The sequence below is a fragment of the Mustelus asterias genome, chromosome 17 (genome assembly GCF_964213995.1).
Source record: "Mustelus asterias chromosome 17, sMusAst1.hap1.1, whole genome shotgun sequence".
NCBI lineage: Eukaryota > Metazoa > Chordata > Chondrichthyes > Carcharhiniformes > Triakidae > Mustelus > Mustelus asterias.
The window spans coordinates 87,414,806-87,438,537 of NC_135817.1; the positions used below are offsets into that span (position 1 = coordinate 87,414,806).

Genomic DNA, 23,732 nt, shown 5'->3' on the forward strand with positions numbered 1-23,732 from the left:
TGGAGAGCTGAGACGCTTCTGAAGGCTTCCAGGTGTCCATGGGTCACAGATATCGAGGTGAGCAGGACACTTCAAAGGTTTAAGGACAGAGCCAATAATCAATATCTTTTCCAGAACGGTGTCTGGAATCACCATCCCGAGAGTGATCACACCTTTACCAGGGAAACAAGGACAAGTGGAGCCACGAGACCACCATCCCGGAGGAGATTCCGAGGTCAATACCTTCCCCCCAGCCCGAGCCCACCCAACCCCCAGGTCCCTTGGGGGGCCCACTCTTTGCAGCCTTGTGGCAAAGGGTTGCATGGGCACAGTACTTACCTCCATTCCCCCCCCACCCGCTGTCAGAGTCCAAGGCACCAGGTCAGGGTGTTACTATCAGGACGCAGTGCAAGATGACTCCATCGCAGATGAGGGGGGTGGGTGTGTCACCCTTATGCCTGCCTGTGTGTAGTGTGGTGTGTTTGGGGCAGGGGGAGGATGCCCCCAATGCTGGGGGGGTTGCAGATGGCTCCCCCCGTCAGCGGGGGGTTTGCCATGTTCTTAGTGGGGGGGGGGGGGGCTGTCTCTCTGTGCTGAGATCTCAGTGAAGCCCGGCTGGCAGGCACGTCTCACCTTATGCACATCTTTAAGTCCTAAAGGTGGGAGAATCTCACCTGACAGGCGCTGCTAAAGCTAACTGGGAACACTCCGGTATTCCCACTGGCAGGAACAGTCAGATTGTGATCGGGAAAAACTTCATGTTGTTGCCATGCTGATTGGTCAACACATCTGCAGACAAAGGCACAAATGTTGTCCAATGAGCCAGAGGAATCCAGCCATCAGAAGCCAATGAGTCAGGGCCTCCTTGGCTGTGTCTCAGGGACTGTTAGCCATGCAAGGCCCTTATATCGACATGGTGGAGCAGACAAACAAATTCTGTTGACTGTGATTGTGGAAATGTATGACAAATGATAAAACATCTTCCTCTCCTCCCAAAGCCATGTGACCCTGAAGATATCAAAGCTTTGAGCTGGAGCCGGTGTGGACATTGGCGAGGAAGGTGCAGTGACACAAGCAGAGGAGTTCCTGGCCAATATTTATCCCTCAATCAACATCACAAAGACAGATTATCTAAAGTTTTAAAGTTTATTTATTAGTCACAAGTTAGGCTTACATTAACACTGCAATGAAGTTACTATGAAAATCCCCTCGTCTCCACATTCCGGCACCTATTCGGGTACATTGAGGGAGGATGCACCCTAACCAGCACGTCTTTCAGACTGTGGGAGGAAACCAGAGCAGCCGGGGAGAATGTGCAAACTCCACACAGGCAGTGACCCAAGCCGGGAATCGAACCCGGGCCCCTGGCCTTGAGGGGCAGCAGTGCTAACAACTGTACCACTGTGCTGCCGGATCTGGTCACCATCATATTGCTGTTTGTGCGATTTTGCTGTGCACAAGTTGGCTGCCACGTTTCCTACATTACAACAGTACATCAGTACACTGCAAAAGTATTTAAATGGCTGCAGAGCGCTGTGGTGTTGAAAGGCGCTATGTAAATGCAAGATAGAATAGAGAATAGGGACTGAATCATTAGCCAGATGGACAACAGGCCAATTTAAAAAGTAAACCAAGCAACAAGGCCAGAGAGATTTATAGTCTGCGTGGAGCGTGTGATCGCTCTCAGCTTTCTGGTAAACGGGGAAAGTGGTTTTCATCCCAAGGCTATTTGGGCAGCAGGAGTGAATTCCAGCCAGGGTAGCGATCTATATTTATTGCTTTGAACCACACAGAGTCGCTTTAACATTTCAGTAAAAGACTGAAGATAATTGCCGCAGGAATTTTCCCAATAGGACAGCTTTGGGTGAGCGAAGAAAAGAACTTAGCAAAGCAATAATCCCTTCTAAAAGGCATTTTAATTGGGCTTACACGCGAGCAGAGGACAGTCATTCTGCAGAGAGTGTGCAGCGTTCTAAATGATAGACTGCCGCACTAATGGTCATTAGCTTTTACAGTTAAGGCTCTGGTCCAGATGTAAGCTAAAGCTAATCTTAATGTGCGCCATCAGCGTCCCCAAGTTTGATTGCAGCCACCACTGGTTATTAAATGTACCGGTAAGGAAGGATATATTGGCTTTGAAGGCTTTGAGCGGCACATATTCAGCAAAACAGAACTGAGGCTACAAGGGTTTAATGATGAGGACAGGTTGTATGATAGGCTTGTATTGCTTCATGCACAGATTGATGATCTAATTGAAGCGTTTAAGATAGTTAAAGGGGTTGATAGGATTGATAAAGAGGAACAGTTTCCTCTTGGAATGGGAAGGGGTGCGGGGAGTCAACATCCAAACCACTGAGGGGGTGATGTCAGTACACAAAAGTCAGTGGAACCTCCTCTGTTGAGGCTGGGGGGGGAGGGGATCAGCTGGAAATTTCAAAATGGGGACTGATAGATTTTTGTGAGGTAAGGTTATTAAACTATACAGACCAAGGTGGGAAGATGGAGGTCAGCCATTCCCCACAAGTGAATTGCCTAAAATCTGTGTTCTCTCGTTACCGACCCTCCTGTCAGTGGAATCAGTTTTGCCTTATCTACTCCATATTAACCCCTTATGACTTTAATTATCTCTATTAAATCACACTTTAACTGTTTTTGCTGTCAGGAGAGCAACCCCAGGTTTCCTTTATAACAAAGTCCCCCATTCCTGGTCCCATTCTAGTAAATCTCTAAGGCCTACGCATCTTTCTGAAAAATGCAGTATCCAGATCTGAACACAATATACCAGATGGGGCCTAACCAGTGATTAAAAAAGGCTTTGCATAACTACCCTGCTTCCATTCTCTATCCTTCTATTTATAAAGCCCAGCATCCAATATTGTATTTTTTTAAAAAAACAGATTCATCAACTTATCCTGCCATCTTCAAAGATTTACCGAGGTGCCTTTGTTCCTGCATCCTTTTAAATTTGTAGCCCAGATTCTTTGGAAAGCTAACAGAGACTGCAACCAGACACAATGATTAATAAATAAACCCAGCACCTGTCTCGTTGGAATGGATAGTAGAATCCATGATTAAAAATAAATTGTTCAGTTGGGAGTATGTACGGACAAGTGTGCTGAACGATAGAAGCCCATTCCTTCCCCCAAGGGACCATGTACAATTTTCTCTGCTACTGTGTCTGTGTAACTCATTGACATTTTCTGAAGGAGATGATATAATGAAGGTAAAACTACCAGAATTCTAACTATGACAATGTCGTCAAATCCTGAATAACACACAGCATAGATCTTCCGACAGATTCAGACGAATGAACACACTATCTTCACACTTAATCAATCTTCTCCCAACAACTGAAATCTTAAAGACAGCAATCGACAGTTTTCTTGGGTAAGGGGTGTCAAGGGATACAGAAAAATGGCAGGTAAGTGGAGCTGGGAGACAGGTCAGGCATTTTCTGATTGAATGGCAGAACAGCTTTGAGGGGCTGAATGGCCTCCTCCTGTTCCTACGTTCAGACCCACGTGGGCACGAGGAGGACTCAGTCTTAGACCAAGGCCCTTGTTCAATTTCTCAGCTCACTCGAACTGCTCCTCAGACAGGGACCCATCGCTCTCCTTCCAAGCCCCACCCCCACTCCCAATTCATCCTTACCTGCAAGGAATTTTCACAACTGTGCAATGCTCCATAATTCACCAGCTGGGAAGGGAATAAAAAGGAAGAAATAAAGCAAGAGGGGAGGGGTGAAGGAAGCACACGCCGGAAACTCAGGTGTCAGGAAAACAATTATTGATTAAAATAAAAGTTAGCAGCAAGGCAGAGCAGGAAATAAGTCTACATAATAATGAGAACTGAACATAAGCAAGGAAGACAGATGTTACGAAATGTAGTGAATCTGGGAAAGGACACAGAGTGGTGAATTTTAAATTATAATAAATAAACTGGGAGAATTTGAAAATTAACTTTAAAAATATTGATTCTAGAATTAAATGCATTATTTCCCTGGTTGCCTGAATCCTTAAACGCAGTCTCCTGTCAAATTGACACAAGTCCATGTGCCACTAGATGGCAGAGGAACATTGTGTGTGAGATGAGTAAAGCTGTCCTTCCACAGTCTGAGAGTCTGTGTAATCTCATCTTTCACAAACTCCTCCGCTAACTCTGCTTGGGGATATTCCTGGAGCATTTATCATATGACCTCGCACCTCAAACTGTCCATCCATCTCCCACACTCCTTTCACTGGCCCATCCTCGCTTCTCAGTCAATTGAGAATCAAACACACTGTCGATTCACCTCCACTGCCAGTCAAAGCAGCCCCCCCTCCCCCTCCCAATCCGTCTCTGTATTGGTTACAGAAAGAAGCTGTAAATGGTTAAAGGGAATTACAATGCTGTTTGATCCCCTGGTGATTTTTCTCACCGGCCTTGCTCACGGCAGTTTTTCCTTGGAGATGAGTCACTGATTCTTGGAGAGTCCACCTAACCCGTTTGATCTCTGAGGAAAGGTTGCTGTCCTTCTCCCCTCCAAAACCGGATCAAAATCAACTCGAGAATGTCCCACAGGTGAACTCAGCTGTTGTAACAAGGAATTCCAGATCATTCTTACAGCTGCTCTGACACGGACATGTTGGACACCTCCAGAACATTCTTGCGTGTCTATTTCTGGTTCCTCCATTCCATCCCATCCCCCGAACCTTCCGACCAGACCTTGCTGACTCTGCAGAAATGTCATGGCGTGTCCAGAAATGGACAACGAATCTCGAGGACACTGGACAGAAGGTCATTAATAATAGAACAGCATGTGACTGGTTTTTATTTTAACACTTTGAACTTCTTAGTTACAATAGTGGTGGAGATGGAGGGAAAAGCATGTCATAGAATCATAGAAACCCTACAGTACAGAGAGAGGCCATTCGGCCCATCAAGTCTGCACCGACTACAATCCCACCCAGGCCCTACCCCCATACCCCTACATATTTTACCCACTAATCCCTCTAACCTACGCATCTCAGGACACTAAGGGGCAATTTTATCATGGCCAATCAACCTAACCTGCCCATCTTTGGACTGTGGGAGGAAACCGGAACACCCGGAGGAAACCCACACAGACACGAGGAGAATGTGCAAACTCCACACAGACAGTGACCCAAGCCGGGAATCGAACCCAGGTCCCTAGACCTGTTTGACACAGTCACCAATTATCCAATTGAATAAAGAAGTCTTATACTTTCCTATTGGTTGTCAGAAGGGAGTGAGGGACCTGGGTGGGACTGTGGTCGGTGCAGACTCGATGGGCTGAATGGCCTCCTTCTGTATCAGAAGACCAATGTCTCAGGGTAGTTAGAAGCAGAAGGTCATGTGAACAAAGCTCCCGGAATATATCCAACCAGAGTTGGCAACTGTAGATCTGAAGCAGACTCTGCACGGGGCACTTGCTGTTCAGCAACAAGCTGGCTCTACACGTTACTCCATTGCTCTATGACAAGAGGCAGCGGTCAGGGCACTGGGACCTCACGAGGAAGATGGCAGGTGGCTGTGCTGACTTATTCTCTCCTCTGGCTGGTACCATGACTCTGACCTTCCTCTTCCTTCGCCTGTGCCCCCACTCCCCACTATCCCACGCTGCTGATATTCCAAATATATTACTCCTGTCCATTTCAGTTGCCTTGAAGGCTCCGTCACCCAGCTGCAGCTTAACCCTTTCCACCTGTCCAATGAGACTTCTTCATAAAAAAAGAGTAAGCGATAAGGGCATAGCATGTCCTTGAGGGAAAGAGACAACGAGGTTCAGAGAGAAAACTCTCCAATAGCTGGTGGGAAATGGGGAGAAGGTGGATAGATGGGACTGAGGAATACAGGGAGAAGATGGGATTGAGGGATACAGGGAGGTGTGTAGGTGGGTTTGAGGGATTTGAGGAGAATGTGGGTAGATGGGATTGAGGGATACAGGGAGAAGGTGGGATTGAGGGATACAGGGAGAAGGTGGGTACACAGGTTTGAGGATATAGAATCCTACAGTGTAGAAGGAGGCCATTCTGAATCTGAACCAACCACAATCCCACCCAAGCCCTATCCCCATAACCCCAAGCATTACCCTAGCTAGACCCCCTGATACTAAGGGGGAATTTATCATGGCCAATCCACCTAACTCACACATCTTTGGACTGTGGGAGGAAACCGGAGCACCCGGAGGAATCCCACGTAGACACGGGGAGAATGACAGACAGTAATAGGGCAATTGTTATGGGGGATTTTAACTTGACTAATATTGACTGGAATTGTTATAGCTCTAGCTCGTTAGAGGGGTCAGTTTTTGTTCAAAGCGTGCAGGAAGGTTTTTTGACTCAGTATGTAGACAGGCCAACTAGAGGTGAGGCTATATTGGATCTGGTGCTGGGAAATGAGCCAGACCAGGTGCTAGACTTGGAAGTTGGTGTGCATTTTGGTGATAGTGACCACAATTCGGTTACGTTCACCTTAGTGATGGAAAGGGATAGGCATGAACCTCGGGCCAGTGGTTTTAGCTGGGGGAAGGGTAATTATGAGGCTATTAGGAGAGAATTAGGAAACATAGGTTGGACTAGGAGATTACAGGGACTGGGAACGTCCGACATGTGGAGTTTTTTCAAGGAGCAGCTACTGCGAGTCTGTGATAGGTATGTCCCTGTCAGGCAAGGAGGAATTGGTAGGGCTAGGGAACCGTGGTGCACCAAAAAAGTTTCTTTGTTGGTTAAAAAGAAAAAGGAGGCTTATGTTCGGATGAGACGTGAGCACTCGGGTAGTGCACTAGAAAGCTTTAGATTGGCTAAGAGGGAGTTGAAGAGCGAGCTTAGAAGGGCTAAAAGGGGACATGAGAAGACTTTGGCGGATAGGGTTAAAGAGAATCCTAAGGCGTTCTATAGGTATGTCAAGAACAGAAGGTTGGTTAGGGCAAGTTTAGGGCCAGTTATAGATGGCAGAGGGAAGTTATGTGTGGAACCGGAGGAGATTGGTGAAGCATTGAACCAATATTTCTCTTCGGTGTTCACGCAAGGGGACATGAATATAGCTGAGGAGGACACTGGGTTGCAAGGGAGTAGAATAGACAGTATTACAGTTGATAAGGAGGATGTGCAGGATATTCTGGAGGGTCTGAAAATAGATAAATCCCCTGGTCCGGATGGGATTTATCCAAGGATTCTCTGGGAGGCAAGAGAAGTGATTGCAGAGCCTCTGGCTCTGATCTTCAGGTCGTCGTTGGCCTCTGGTATAGTACCAGAAGATTGGAGGTTAGCGAATGTTGTCCCATTGTTTAAGAAGGGGAACAGAGACTTCCCCGGGAATTATAGACCGGTGAGTCTCACTTCTGTTGTCGGCAAGATGTTGGAAAAAATTATAAGGGATAGGATTTATAGTTATTTGGAGAGTAATGAATTGATAGGTGATAGTCAGCATGGTTTTGTGGCAGGTAGGTCGTGCCTTACTAACCTTATTGAGTTTTTTGAGAAAGTGACCAAGGAGGTGGATGGGGGCAAGGCAGTGGACGTGGTATATATGGATTTTAGTAAGGCGTTTGATAAGGTTCACCATGGTAGGCTTCTGCAGAAAATGCAGATGTATGGGATTGGGGGTGATCTAGGAAATTGGATCAGGAATTGGCTAGCGGATAGGAAACAGAGGGTGGTGGTTGATAGTAAATATTCATCATGGAGTGCGGTTACAAGTGGTGTACCTCAGGGATCTGTTTTGGGGCCACTGCTGTTTGTAATATTTATTAATGATCTGGATGAGGGTATAGTTGGGTGGATTAGCAAATTTGCTGATGACACCAAAGTCGGTGGTGTGGTAGACAGTGAGGAAGGGTGTCGTAGTTTGCAGGAAGACTTAGACAGGTTGCAAAGTTGGGCCGAGAGGTGGCGGATGGAGTTTAATGCGGAGAAGTGTGAGGTAATTCACTTTGGTAGGAATAACAGATGTGTTGAGTATAGGGCTAACGGGAGGACTTTGAATAGTGTGGAGGAGCAGAGGGATCTAGGTGTATGTGTGCATAGATCCCTGAAAGTTGGGAATCAAGTAGATAAGGTTGTTAAGAAGGCATATGGTGTCTTGGCGTTTATTGGTAGGGGGATTGAATTTAGGAGTCGTAGCGTTATGTTGCAACTGTACACAACTCTGGTGCGGCCGCACTTGGAGTACTGTGTGCAGTTCTGGTCCCCACATTACAGGAAGGATGTGGAGGCTTTGGAGAGGGTGCAGAGGAGGTTTACCAGGATGTTGCCTGGTATGGAGGGGAGATCCTATGAGGAGAGGCTGAGGGATTTGGGATTGTTTTCGCTGGAAAGGCGGCGGCTAAGAGGGGATCTTATTGAAACATATAAGATGATTAGAGGTTTAGATAGGGTGGATAGTGATAGCCTTTTTCCTCTGATGGAGAAATCCAGCACGAGGGGGCATGGCTTTAAATTGAGGGGGGGTAGTTATAGAACCGATGTCAGGGGTAGGTTCTTTACCCAGAGGGTGGTGAGGGATTGGAATGCCCTGCCAGCATCAGTAGTAAATGCGCCTAGTTTGGGGGCGTTTAAGAGATCCGTAGATAGGTTCATGGACGAAAAGAAATTGGTTTAGGTTGGAGGGTCACAGTTTTTTTTTTAACTGGTCGGTGCAACATCGTGGGCCGAAGGGCCTGTTCTGCGCTGTAATGTTCTATGTTCTATGTTCTAGTGACCCAAGTCAGGAATCAAACCCAGGTCCCTGGCACTGTGAGGCAGCAGCGCTAACCATTGTGCCACCGTGCCGCCCTTATGAGGAGAAGGTGGGGTAGGTGGGATTGAGGGATATGGGAGAAGGTGGGATTAATCAAAGACAGTTTTAAATGGCTCTTTTCCTGTTAAATATTCTGGTGTTCAAACATCTGTTCAGCTTCTTACAGTTTCCTGGTCTCAACCACTCAGCACTTTCCAATACATCACTCCAAAGACCCAGCCAATCGTCTCACAGCACAACTGACTCTTACCTCAAAGAGATAGGCTCTCCTCTGGGAAAAGTCATCACTTGGGAACTGAGGAAGGAAAAGAGAAAGGGGGAAAAATAAAGGAATAGGAAGAGGCACAAACAGCAGGAAACAAGCAGAGAATGATGTGGAATCAGTTAATGAATGAAGAACAGTGAGAGCAGGCAACAAATCAGTGTTGTCACTGGGACCTATCGACAAGAGCTAAGAAATCTCACTTGAACCGCTTACTTCATTCCTAACATTTCTTTCCTGATCCTCAGTATAGGATATAGCAGCGCAGTGGCACATAATATATATAGGATTACACAATGACCTGTACTGGATTATACAGTTACAGACCCATCCCCACCAGCACTGTACCCCAGTGTTATACAGTGACAGACCCATCCACACCAGTAACGTACCCCAGTGTTATACAGTTACAGACCCATCCACACCAGTACTGTACCCCAGTGTTATACAGTGACAGACCCGTCCCCACCAGTAACGTACCCCAGTGTTATACAGTTACAGACCCATCCACACCAGTACTGTACCCCAGTGTTATACAGTGGCAGACCCATCCCCACCAGTACTGTACCCCAGTGTTATACAGTGGCAGACCCATCCCCACCAGTACTGTACCCCAGTGTTATACAGTGGCAGACCCATCCCCACCAGCACTGTACCCCAGTGTTATACAGTGGCAGACCCATCCCCACCAGTAACGTACCCCAGTGTTATACAGTGGCAGACCCATCCCCACCAGTACTGTACCCCAGTGTTATACAGTGGCAGACCCGTCCCCACCAGTAACGTACCCCAGTGTTATACAGTTACAGACCCATCCCCACCAGCACTGTACCCCAGTGTTATACAGTGGCAGACCCATCCCCACCAGTACTGTACCCCAGTGTTATACAGTGACAGACCCATCCCCACCAGTAACGTACCCCAGTGTTATACAGTGACAGACCCATCCACACCAGTACTGTACCCCAGTGTTATACAGTGACAGACCCATCCCCACCAGTAACGTACCCCAGTGTTATACAGTGACAGACCCATCCACACCAGTACTGTACCCCAGTGTTATACAGTGACAGACCCGTCCACACCAGTACTGTACCCCAGTGTTATACAGTGGCAGACCCATCCACACCAGTACTGTACCTCAGTGTTATGCAGTGATAGACCGGTCCCTACCAGTCCTGTACCCCAGTGTTATACAGTGACAGACCCTCCCCACCAATACTGTACCCCAGTGTTATACAGTGACAGTCTTGTCCCCACCAGCACTGTACCCCAGTGTTATACAATCATAGACTCGTCCCCACCAGCACTGTATCCCAGTGTTATACAGTGACAGACCCGTCCCCACCAGTACCGTACCCCAGTGTTATACAGTGACAGACCTCTCCCCACCAGTACTGTACCCCAGTGTTATACAGCGACAATCCCGTCCCCACCAGTACTGTACCCCAGTGTTATACAGTGACAGACCCGTCCCCATTAGTACTGAACACCAGTTATACAGTGACAGACCCGTCCTCACCAGCACTGTATCCCAGTGTTATACAGTGACAGACCCGTCCCCACCAGTCCTGTACCCCAGTGTTATACAGTGACAGACCTCTCCCCACCAGTACTGTACCCCAGTGTTATACAGCGACAGACCCGTCCCCACCAGTACTGTACCCCAGTGTTATACAGTGACAGACCTCTCCCCACCAGTATTGTACCCCAGTGTTATACAGTGACAGACCCATGCCCACCAGCACTGTACCCCAGTGTTATACAGTGACAGACCCGTCCCCACCAGTACTGTACCCCAGTGTTATACAGTGACAGACCCGTCCCCACCAGTACTGTACCCCAGTGTTATACAGTGACAGACCCGTCCCCACCAGTACTGTACCCCAGTGCTATACAGTGACAGACCCATGCCCACCAGCACTGTACCCCAGTGTTATACAGTGACAGACCCGTTTCCACCAGTCCTGTACCCCAGTGTTATAGAGAAACAGACTGCTCCGTGTTATGGACCTCTCCAGACACAATCTAAGCTGGGGTGGATGCTGAAAATCCCAGGTACTCAATGCATCCCTTCCTGGAATCCTAGTGACAACACTTAGCCCAAATCAGGAGGTTAGGGAAATAGGAATAAAAACATGTGGGATAAAAAGGATTTGGGAAAGTGTGTTTAAATATTAAATAATGCTTACTGGAATTGTTAATGGTGAGACAGGGAATAAGGGATTAAATGGAATGAATGGTCAGGTGAGGCAGTTATGGAGGGAATTAAATTATACCAGCGGGAAAGCAAGGGGAAGATCAGCGGGGGTGTTTTCGCATCCTGCCTGTCACAGGAATCGGAGCGGGCTGGAGGCGGGTTGGGGGGGGGAGGGTCGTCCATGCAATGGTCCATTGACCTTGGGTGTGATTTTCCGGTTTTGGTGTGAGGGCGGCTGGAAAATCCAACCCCAAGTGTCTGTATGTATGTGAGGGGTATGGGTGAGGGGTGTTTATAAGGGGAATGTATGTGTGTGTGTACATCTGTGTGTGTGTGTGAGCGTACGTGTGTACCTGTGTATGTGTACGTGTATACGTGTGCGTGTATATCTGTGCGTGTGTACATCTGTGTGTGTGACTGTGCATGTGTGCATGCAAGCATGTGCGCAAGCGTGTGTGTTTGTGTGCGCACGCGTGTATGTGTGCGCGAGCGTGAGAGTGTGTGTGAGCGTGTGTATATGTGTGCGTGTGAGCATGTGTGTATGTGAATGTATGAGCGTGAGTGTGTATGTGTGTGTGTGTGAGCATGTGTGTATGTGAACGTGTGAGCGTGAGTGTGTATGTGTGTGTGTGTGTGAGTGTGTGAGTGTGTGTGAGTGTGTGTGAGTGTATATGTGTGTGAGCGTGTCTGTGAGCATATGTGTGTGTGTGTGTGTGTATTTGTGTATGTGTGTGAGTGTGTGTGTATGTGTGTGTGTATGTGTGTGAGTGTGTGTGTATGTGTGTGTGTGTGTATGTGTGTGTGTGTGTGAGCGTGTGCGCGTGTGTGATGCATCATGAATACACATTGTATCTCATCTCTGACTAAACGTTCACCAGTAATTTGATGATGATATTGAATTGACTTTATCCTCGGTGTAGGTGCCAGCTGCTAATCCTTCCTCTCGATATAACAATACAATTCTGATGATCAATCCAGACACAATTATTGCCCTTTGGATCTGACAGAGTATTGATTACTGAATTTGCAGAGATTGTGAACAGTAGCTGAGCACTGTGAAGAACAATACAGATTATTCTCTAAAGATGCTTCCACACTCAAGACAGTAGACGTTGTGTCTGTCACTCTTGGCCATCCACAGTCCAGGAGTAAAAGCCTGCTTCCTGCAATAGGCCAGGGGAATGACAGTGATCATGCTGCCGGCATGGTGGGAAACTAACCGGACCAGGTTGCACAATGGCGCACCACCTCATTATATTCTCTGGTAAAACAGAGTTGCATTCAAAAGGAGGCCACAGCTGACCTTGCCGTGGTAAGGGAAACTTTCCACATAAAATAACGGAAATCGCTCATCAAGTATTCTTGATAATTATCTTTACAACAAGCCGAGTTAACAATGGTCTCCACAACGGGGACTTGTAAAAATAGCACCTTTAGCATAATGAAACATTCTGTGGAGCTTCAAAGGAGCGTAATACAAAATATAATTCCAAAACGTTAGGTCAGATATTGGTCAGAAATATTGGACGGAATTTTCCTGTCCCACCCTCCCCGGGAATCGTAGGGGGCGGACCAGGCAAAGGTCCGTTGACCTCGTGTGGGAATTTCCAGCTTTGGGGTGAGTGCGGCCAGAAAATCCCGCCCATTGATTGTAAAGAGTATTTTAAAAGAAGCAAGCGAGGTGGAGAGGGAGGGAATTCCAGAGCTTCAGGTCTAGGCACAGCCATGGAGGGAAGTTCAAGAGGCCAGAATTAGAGCACAGATCCCTCACAGGGTTGTGGGACTGGGGGAAGTTAGAGAGAGAGGAAGGGGGAAGGCCACAAGGGATGTGAAAACAAGGGTGAGAACTTTAAGGCACAGATTCAGATGATTCTGGCTGCCCAATGTTCCTCCACCTCTGAAGAACTGACAACCCAACCTGTAGGGGTTTGGTGTCTGGAGGTCGGTGGTTGCTCCAACCCTCTTAGGACACAGTGCATGGAGGGAGAACGGAGAGGGTTGATAATGAACATGGACTTCCAAAAGGTATATAATAAAGTGCCGCATAACAGGCACATCAGCAAAGTTAAATTCCATTGAATAAAAGTGACAGCCCCAAAAGAATAAAGAAATAGCTGAGTCGATCAAAAACCCACATCCCATTAAAAAATTGACAGATGGAGAAGGATGAATAGAAACTTATAAAATTTTAACAGGGTCAGATAGGGTAGATTCAGAAAGAATGTTCCCAATGGCGGGGGAGTCCAGAACTAAGAGACATAGTTTGAGGATAAAGGGTAACCTTTTAGAACTGAGGTGAGGAGAAATTTCTTCACAGAGTGGTGAATGTGTGGAATTTACGACCACAAAAAGTAATTGAGACCAAAACGTTGCCTGATTTCAAGAAGAAATTAGATATAGCTCTTGGGGCTAAATGGATCAAGGGAAACGGAGGAGGGGAGGGCAGGGGGGGTGCGGAATCAGGTTATTGAATTCGATGATCAGCCATGATCAAAATGAATGGCAGAGCAGGTTCAAAGGGCTGAATGGCCTCCTCCTGCTTCTAGTTTCTACGTTTCTATCAACCAGCATGGTGGTGTCCCAAGTAAAATGTGAGAAGCTGAAAGAGGAACCTGGGGGCTGAGAAAACACTGAAGACGGCACACTAGGTGTCCTAGATTTACTAGGTTGCCACCGGGACTTGATGGTTTGAGTTATAAGGAGAGGCTGGATAGACTGGGACTTTTTTCTCTGGAGCGTAGGAGGCTGAGGGGTGATCTTATAGAGGTCTATAAAATAATGAGGGGCATAGATCAGCTAGATAGTCAATATCTTTTCCCAAAGGTAGGGGAGTCTAAAACTAGAGGGCAGAGGTTTAAGGTGAGAGGGGAGAGATACAAAAGGGTCCAGAGGGGCAATTTTCTCACACAGAGGGTGGTGAGTGTCTGGAACAAGCTGCCAGAGGTAGTAGTAGAGGCAGGTACAATTTTGTCTTTTAAAAAGCATTTAGATAGTTACATGGGTACGATGGGTATAGAGGGATATGGGCCAAACGTGGGCAATTGGGATCAGCTTAGTTATTTAAAAAGGGCTGCATGGACAAGTTGGGCCGAAGGGCCGGTTTCCATGCTGTAAACCTCTATGACTCTATCACACGGAATCTGGGATATTTATTGAGGTACGGAGTACAAAAGCAACAAAATTATTTTGAATCTTTGTGAAACACATGTTTAGCCTCAACTGGAGCATTGTGTCAAATTCTGGGCACCGCACTTTAGGAGGGAGGTGAAGTTGCTGGGAAGGGTGCAGAAATATTCAGAGAATGGTTCCTGGAATAGTTTCAATTATGCAGATAGACTGGAGAAGCTGGGGCTGTTCTTCTTAGAGAAGTTAAAAAGGAGATTTGATAAAGGTATTCAGAATCAGAGTGGATGCGATAGGAGTCATTGGGAAGAGCAACAAATGCTGGCTTTGCCAGGAACACACCATCCCAGGAAGAAATAAAAGAAAGCGAAACAGTGGAAGGGTTGAGTACGAACAAGACACTAACTCAAGGTGATTGACAAAAGAACCAAAGCTGAGGTGAAACATTTAACAAAGAGGGCAGGGTTTTCCGGCCCCCCGCTCACCCCAAAACCAGAATATCCTGCCTGAGGTCAGTGGACCTTTACATCATCCCCCCCCCGCCCGCTATGATTCCTGTGGCGGACAGGACGGGAAAATTCCCCCCAGAGTGTGGTTCGGATCTGGAATGCCTGAGATTCTGATGGAGGCAGATTCAATCCGAGATTTCAAAAGGGACTTGGATAATAATCTGAAGAGAAAAGGTTTGGCGGGCTATGGAGAAGGGTCAGGAGAGTGGGACTAGTTTGGCTGCTCTTGCCTCCTTCTGTGCTGTAGCCATTCCATCACTCTATGGAAACAATCTGACAGCAACAAACTGGAAAGGGCGGTGATTTCTAAAAATTCATTTGAGGGACATGGGTGTCACTGGCTGGGCCAGCACTTATTGCACATCCCTAGTTGCCCATAGAGGGCAGTTGACAGTCAACCACATTGCCGTGGCTCTGGAGTCACGTGTAGGCCAGACCGGGTAAGGACGGCAGATTTCCTTCCCTAAAGGACATTAATGAACCAGATGGGTTTTTCTGACAATTGACAACGGTTTCATGGTCATCAGTAGATTCTTAATTCCAGATTTCTCTTCTGCAGAAACTGGGCTGACAACAAGGAACCACAGCAACTGGAATAAGTCGATGTTCGATGCTGGCATTATACATCATACCTGCAGTGTGGGAACCATTAATCCCTAGATGTCTAACTTGAAATACAAAAAATACAGCAAAGAAACAGATAAACACACAGAACTGATGAAGAGCCTGGAACCAAAATCTCTCCACAGACATTGCCCAGCCTGCTGTCTTGAACATGACATTAACTTAAAGACATCAAGAGTTCAGTATATACAAACAAAACCGATTTCAGTCTGCAATGCTACTTTTCAAGTTGATTCCTTTTACAAAACTGGCTTCAGATTTACCCTCTGCTTTCTAAATGCACAACTTTCCTTTTATAATGTTGGCAAGAGACAAAATAGAAAAAAATTAAAATAAAGAAGGAGAGAAAATTTCAGTCGGCAGCTGGTGCTCTCTCCTCAAGTGGGAGCTTGATGCAGGTGATGGGATTCTCGCCTGCAGGTCCAAATGCTGTTCCAAGCCAACATGAGGAGCCTGGGCTCACAGTTGTTCCAGAACAACAACCAAATGTGGTTATATAGCAGCCTTAATGTAGTAACAAATCATAAGACACTTCACAGGAATATTAGCAAACAAAAATCTGATCGAGCTATATACAACCAAGGAGGTAGGTTTTGGAGCAAGTTAAAGCAGGGCCTGTATAGAGGCACGAGGTGTAGGAAAATAATTCCAGAGCTTTGGAACTTGGCAGCTGAATGTACAGCTGCCAATGGAGTGGTGGAATTCAAGGACATTTAAGGGACCAGAATTGAAGGAGAACAGAGATCTTGAAAGGCTGTTAAGAGTTGGAAAGGTTTACAGAGGTAGAAGGCCAAATAAATGCAAATCTTTCTCAATCCCGGGATCCGTGCAGAGATTGGGGGAGGGAGGAAATCCTGCCTTGTATAGTTGGCACATCTGCAGCTAGTTAATAAGTGTAGAACAATACCTGCAAATTATGCAGACTATGGGACCACAGTTGAGCACTGTTATGTGCCAGTTGTCTCACCGCATACAAAAGTGTTGGGCAGTTTGACAATGAGGTTTATAAAGGATCTGCCAAAATTGTTAGCAATTTCAGCTTCATCCATATCACAGAAACCCAGGTTTGCCCATTGAGAATACAGACACAAACCTGCAGGGAAGAAAGAGTCAATGAAACAACACAACAGAAAGGGTCTTTGGACTGGAAAGCAGAGGCACGGTGAGAATGCAACATCCACACAGTGCATTCCAAACCCAACATGGGTAATTTTAAACACACATTCAGGGTCAGGCTGACTCAGGAAACTCCTGCATCCAATCCCCATCTCTGGCAGGGATCAGTCTGGGAGCAGGGTTCAAAACCATAACTGGCTCTGGCAAGAGAGCTACCAGCTGGGCCAAGCCGATATCCGTCCTCCTTCCTGTTGTCTTTGGCTGATTTCTGTTTGGGCACTGAATATCTTTTATTTCAAGAACATGCTTTATTCATGTACAATCTGAAAAAAAAAACATTACAGAAGCATTTCCAATCACTACAACATTGAAAAACGATCATATCTGTTTGGCCACTGGATATGTACAAGACCAAGTGGCAGTTGCTGCAAAACACTTCTTAGTGTGGTGCTGGGGTGGCTCAAGAAAGAATGTCTTTCATTAACAATGAAAAGAAGCGAGGATTTATATTCACACACTGCCTGGACGGGCCCAGCATTGAACAGCTGGCCAATCACAGTGGGGATACAATTGTTGTTTTAAGGCAAATACAGCAGTCAGTTTACACACTGCAGTGAATGAGATAAACAACCTCAAATTGGACTAGCATCGGAGCAGGCTATTCAGCCCATCGTGTCTGTACTGGCCCACTCATCACAATAAGACTCATTGTCTTCATGACATCATGTGGAGATGCTAGCTTTGGACTTGGGAGGGGGGGGGGCACAGTAAGAAGTCTCACAACACCAGGTTAAAGTCCAACTGGTCTATTTGGTATCACAAGCTTTCGGAGCGCTGCCCCTTCATCAGGTGAGTGACGTCCACTCACCTGATGAAGGGGCAGCGATCCGAAAGCTCGTAATACCTAATAGACCAGTTGAACTTTAACCTGGTGTTGTGAGACTTCTTACTGTTCATGACAGGAGAGAAGGTTTGAATAAAATCATATTGTTACAGCACTGAATGAGACTATTCGACCCACTGTGCCTGTGCTGACTCTTTGGTAAAACTGTCCACTTGGTCCATTCTCCTGTTCTTTCCTCACAGACCTGTAGATTATATACATGGATACGTCGGTATACAAAAGTCTTGATGTTAGAACAGGATAAAGGGAGTTGTGATATTTTGTCGCTCCCTTTATTTCAATTGCTTTCTTCTGTTAGTGTTATAATGTATGGATCTCACCTCAAACTATTAATGCTGAAACATACAAAGGTTGCTATACAATTACAGGGAATCTGTAGCCGTATGTAGCCAGTAGCTGATCCATAGTTTTAATTACCATTTGTCCTCTAAAAGCTTAGAGCTTAAAGTTCAAGGTACTCTCATCAACACCCATAAACCGTAGCTGAAAACTGGGATTGGAGCAATAAAAGTTGCAGGCCTATATTTAATCGTATCCTGAAAAGGTTTATGAGGTGAGGGCTTCAGTCAGGCTTCTCATTACATTTCCTTATTAAGCAAATCCTTTATTTTCCCTGATGTAAAGCGAAACAGAAATCTATTAAAACACTTGTTAAAACAGGGGCCATGTGACAAATCTCATCAACAGATGAACAAGGCTGCAAATTACTGTGCAACCACCCTAACCATCCATATTGTTTCCACGTCTTTAAAGAAAAAGAACCTGCATTTATATTCCCCCCAATCTCCCAAACAACCACAGTTTCCCCAGACAAACCTTGTGGCTAAAATCCCTCATTCTTGGAACTATTTAGGGTGGCACGGTGGCACAGTGGTTAGCACTGCTGCCTCCCAGCGCCAGGGACTCAGGTTCAATTTCGGCCTCAGATGACTGTGTGTGTGGAGTCTGCACGTTCTCCCCGTGTCTGCGTGGGTTTCCTCCAGGTGCTCCGGTTTCCTCCCACAGTCCAAAGATGTGCTGGTTAGGTTGATTGGCCGTGCTCAATTGCCCCTTAGTGTCAGAGGGATTAGCAGGGTAAATATGTGGAGTTAAGGGGATAGGGCCTGGGTGGGATTGTGGTCGGTGCAGACTCGATGGGCCAAATGGCCTCCTTCTGCACTGCTGGGATTCTATGATACTATGAAATCTCCTCTGCACCCTCAAGGACAAGTCACGTCCTTCCTGAAATGTGGTGACCAGAACTGGAGACAAATAAAATTCACCATGGCTTCCTCGTTTTTATGTTCAATGTATTCATGAAGCCCAAGTTCCAGCTGCATTTCTAACTACTCTCTCGATATTATTTATTGTTCAATATTTATTCTTTCAGGGATGCGAGCATTGCCGACAAGACTGTTTCTTTTTATTGTCCATCCCTAATTGTCCTTGACAAGGTGATAATGAGCCGCCTTGCAGTTCATATGGCGTAGATACACCCACAGTGCTGTTAGGGAGGCAGTTCCAGGAATTTGACACAGCGACCGTGAAGGAATGCTCTGAGTTCCAAACCAGGGTGGTGTGTGGCTCAAAGAGGAACCTGCAGGTGGTGGTGTTCCCATGTATTTGCTGCCCTTGTCCTTCTAAGTGAATGAGGTCACAGGTTTGGGAGTTGTTTTCAAAGGAACCATGTTGAGTCGGTGCAATGCATCTTGTAGATGGTACACTCTGCTGCCACTGTGTGTCAGTGGTGGAGGGACTGAATGTTGAAAGTTCTGGATGGGATACTAATCAAGTTGGCTACTATCCCCTGGATGGTGTCACGCTCCTCGAGTGTTGTTGGAGCTGCACCCATCAGGCAAGTGGAGGGACTTGTGCCTTGTAGATGTTGGATAGCTTTGGGGAGTCAGGAGGCAAATTACTCTTCACAGAATCCGAAGCCTCTGACCTGCCCTGATAGCTACAGTATTCATATGGCTAGTCCAGTTCACTTTCTGGTCAATGTTGATATTGGTAATGCCATTGACTTTCAAGGGCAGATTGTTGGGTGCTTGAATTCTCTCTTGCTGTAAATGGTCATTGTGTGGCACTTGTGTGGCGTGAATGTTATTTGCCATTTGTTAACCCAAGCCTGAATATTGTTCAGGTCTTGCTGCATTTGGACATTGGCTGCTTCTGTCTCTGAGGAATCAGGAATGGTACTGAACATTGTACAGTCATCAAAGAACATCTGACCTTGTAATGGAAAGAAGGTCATTGATGAAGGAGCTGAAGATGGTTGGCCAAGACATTAACCCTGAGAAACACCTGCAGAGATGTCCTGGAGCTGAGATGATTGACCTCCAACCATCTTCCTTTGTGCAGATATGGCTCCAGCCAGTGGAAAGATTTCCCCCAAATTTACACCGTAGTTTTGCTAAGGCTCCTCGATCCAATGCTGCCTTGATGTCAAGGGCAGTCAATCTCATCTCATCTCCTGAGCGCAGCTCTTTTGACAGCGTTTGGACTAAGGCTGTAATGAGGTCAGGGTCCAAATTGCTCTGGTGGGACCCAAACTGGGAGTTACTGAGCAGGTTATTGCTGAGTAAGCGCTGTTTGATAGCACTGTCAAAAACCTCTTCCATCACTTTACTGATGGTTGAGAGTGGATTGATGGGGTGGTAATTGGTCGGGTTGGATTTGTCCTGCTTTTTGTGGACAGCACATACCTGGGCAGTTTTCCACATTGCCAGGTGGATGTCAGTACGGTGCTGCTTCTGCCCTGCCTACTGCACTGTTCACTGAACAAGGATTAACCCCCTGGCTTTTGAGTTTTTGCTTTTTGTGCAGGTACATGGGAATTTGGTCTTCAGCTCCAAGTCCGCTGGTTATGCACAATGGACCTGACCAACATGAAAAATCTAAAACGTGCGTGTGAGGCTCATTCCAAGCCAGCGCATGCACAGGAGGCCCAAGATTTGTCGGGTCTTGGAAATGTCCACCACAGAGCAGAATACAAAGGATTGTTTTAGTTTATTCACATTAATTTTGAATCTTTTCCATAGTTCACAGCACACACTGGTGGGGAACCACTCGTCTATTCACCGTGCTGAGTCTGTTTCACAGTCTGAGCTGAATATTGTGTGCAGTTTTGGTCTCCTTTTCTGAGGAAGGATGTTCTTGCTCTCGAGGGAGTGCAGCGAAGGTTTACCAGGCTGATTCCGGGACTGGTGGGACTGATGTATGAGGAGAGATTGACTAGGATTGTTTTCGTTGGAGTTCAGAAGAATGAGGGGGATCTCATAAAGACTTATAAAATTCTAACAGGACTGGACAGGGTAGATGCAGGGAGGATGTTCCCAATGGTGGGGCAGTCCAGAACCAGGGGTTATAGTCGGAGGATTCAGGGTAGACCATTTAGGACGGAGATGAGGAGACATTTCTTCACCCAAAGAGTGGTGAGCCTGTGGAATTCATTACCACAGGAAGTAGTTGACGCCAAAACATTGAATGTATTCACGGGGCGGCTGGTTATAGCAGTTGGGGCGAGTGGGATCAAAGGTTATGGGGAGAAAGCAGGATTAGGCTATTGAGTTGGATGATCAGCCATGATAATAATGAATGGCAGAGCAGGCTCGAAGGGCCAAATGGCCTCCTCCTGCTTCTGTGTTTCTATGAGTCCTTCACTAAAAACTATTTGTTTATTAGTGTCACAAGTAGGCTTGCATTAACACTGCAATGACGTTACTGTGAAAATAAACTAGTGATTACTTCTCAGGCTAACACGTTACCCTTTCTATTCCTGGTTCTGGATTGAATAGCGCAGATTCACATTGCAGAATTGACCCTCACTCACAAAGAACTGGAATTGGAGAATTTACCCAAATCTGCAATTATAAAAGGTCCTCTAATACTCTCCCTTTCATTCTGAAGATGCCGACTCTCGCTGGGGTATGGATCCATGAGCAGCTAATTATTCTCCTTGATGTCATTTGCCTAATGAGTGAAGGTGACAAGAATCAGCAAGCAATTCTGCTACACACAGTGACTCTACTGTGGGCTGTTCATGTATCTGTCTTACACAATGTGTTGGGCAATTCTAGTTAACAATTAAACTATTCCCAGGTCTATGGGAATTCTAGTTAATTAAACTATTCCCATGTTTATGACAATGCTAATTAACGGTAAACCATTCCCAGGTCTATGGCAATGCTAGTTAACAGGTTGATGATAATGCTAATTAACAATTAAACTATTCCCAGATCTATGGCAATGCTAGTTAATGGTAAACTATTCCCAGATCTATGGCAATTCTAGTTAATGGTAAACTATTCCCAGGTCAATGGCAATACTAGTTAACAGATAACTATTCCCAGGTTTATGGCAATGCTAGTTAACAGGTAAACTATTCCCAGGTCTATAGCAATGCTAGTTAACAGATAAATTATTCCCATGTCTATAGCGATGCTAGTTAACAATTAAACTATTCGCAGATCTATGGAAATTCTAGTTCACGGTAAACTATTCCCTGGTCTATGGCAATGCTAGTTAACAGATAAACTATTCCCAGGTTTATGGCAATGCTAGTTAACAGGTAAACTATTCCCAGGTCAATGGCAAAGCTAGTTAACAGATAGACTATTCCCAGGTTTACAGCAATGCTAGTTAACAGATAAACTATTCCCTGGTCTACGACAATGCTAGTGTTAACAAGAGGCAGAGGATGCCCGGGGCAACTTGGTTAGTGACTTTACACTCCAGTGTGGTCATAATTATGATACATGAGTTACCTGGCCACCCAGGTGTCTATAACACAGCCTCTGAGGTTGCTTCACTCCAGGTTAAAGTCCAACAGGTTTATTTGGTAGCAAATACCATTAGCTTTCGGAGCACTGCTCCTTCGTCAGATGGAGTGGAAATGTGCTCTCAAACAGTGCACAGAGACACAAAATCAAGTTACAGAATACTGATTAGAATGCGAATCCCTACATCCAACCAGATCTTAAAGATATAGACAATGTGGGTGGAGGGAGCATTAAGCACAGGCTAAAGAGATGTGTATTGTCTCCAGACAGGACAGCCTGCAAGTCCAGGAGGCAAGCTGTGGGGGTTACTGATAATGTGCCATAAATCCAACATCCCAGTTTAGGCCGTCCTCATGTGTGTGGAACTTGGCTATCAGTTTCTGCTCAGTGACTGTGTCGCTGACGAAGGAGCAGTGCTCTGAAAGCTAATGGCATTTGCTACCAAATAAACCTGTTGGACTTTAACCTGGTGTTGTTAAAACTCTTACTGTGTTCACCCCAGTCCAACGCCAGCATCTCCACATCGTTGCTTCACTCACCAGTGCCTGCCAATTTCATTAGGCTCCTTGGACGGAAATGCCAGGAAAAACATCTTCACACAAAGGAGAGTGGAAATCTGGAACTCTGTGCGTTCCTCCACCAGGGCACAAATCCGCCTTGATCTAACGGAACAGTGAACCGGGGTGATGGGCTGAATGGTCTCCTATATAGCTGGAGCCATGCTTCATGGTGTGGGTACCAATGAGCAGGATATCATGTTAAAATAAGCTCATCATTCTGGTCAAAACAGATTGCACAAGGCCACCGCAGCAAGCCAGACGGTCATCTTAACCATCACTGCGTGTGCAGACAGAACCTTGGCCAGGCTTTGAGAAGGGCTAAGAGACAGTGGCAGCACAAAGTGTCAGTGAGAAGGCAGGGTGACCCTCTCTGGCATTGCCATTCACAAGATTAATGCCTGCGCAGGGAAACTCATTAAAGGGCCACCCTCTCACCTTGAAATTATCATTTGCATTTTAGAAGATCAGAAAGCCCAGGACAACATGATCGGTAAGTAAAGGAGGGCTCCATCAATCAGAGTAATAGGACAACAAACTCTCAGCAGTCAGAGTGAGAATCCTCACTGTGGGATTTATGCAGCTATCTACACTGTTCATGGCCAGCAAGGATAGCCAGCTGCCATAGTTCATTCTCAATTAGAAAAAAACACTGCCGCAGCCCGATTAAATAGTCCTGTGGGAACAGAAAACAGCTTACCACAATGATAACTACACAGATAGCATAGAGGCTGGAGGGGCAAGACAGGCAGAGAGGGGGAGAGACAGAGTGAGAGGCAGGGGCTGAGAGAGAGAGAGAGAGAGAGAGAGGGAGAGAGAGGGGGGCAGCGAGAGAGGGAGAGGGGGGCAGCGAGAGAGGGAGAGGGGGGCAGCGAGAGAGGGAGAGGGGGGCAGCGAGAGAGGGAGAGGGGGGCAGCGAGAGAGGGAGAGGGGGGCAGCGAGAGAGGGAGAGGGGGGCA

At 46.4% G+C, this 23,732-nt stretch overlaps 1 protein-coding gene across 3 annotated transcripts in view; it reads right to left on the reverse strand.

Annotated features, from left to right (window-relative positions):
• gbe1b (glucan (1,4-alpha-), branching enzyme 1b) overlaps positions 1 to 23,732 on the reverse strand; it is a 580,146-nt gene that overhangs the window by 4,276 nt on the left and 552,138 nt on the right. For 2 of the 3 annotated variants that reach the window (XM_078233067.1, XM_078233068.1), the window contains exons 16-17: positions 8,969 to 9,013; positions 3,631 to 3,675 (exon numbers count right to left, since the gene is read on the reverse strand). The exons of the other annotated variant lie outside the window; for it this stretch is intronic. In XM_078233067.1, the coding sequence (XP_078089193.1) occupies positions 3,631 to 3,675; positions 8,969 to 9,013 (90 nt within the window). The remainder of the gene's footprint in view (positions 1 to 3,630; positions 3,676 to 8,968; positions 9,014 to 23,732) is intronic. 3 annotated transcript variants of the gene reach the window in all.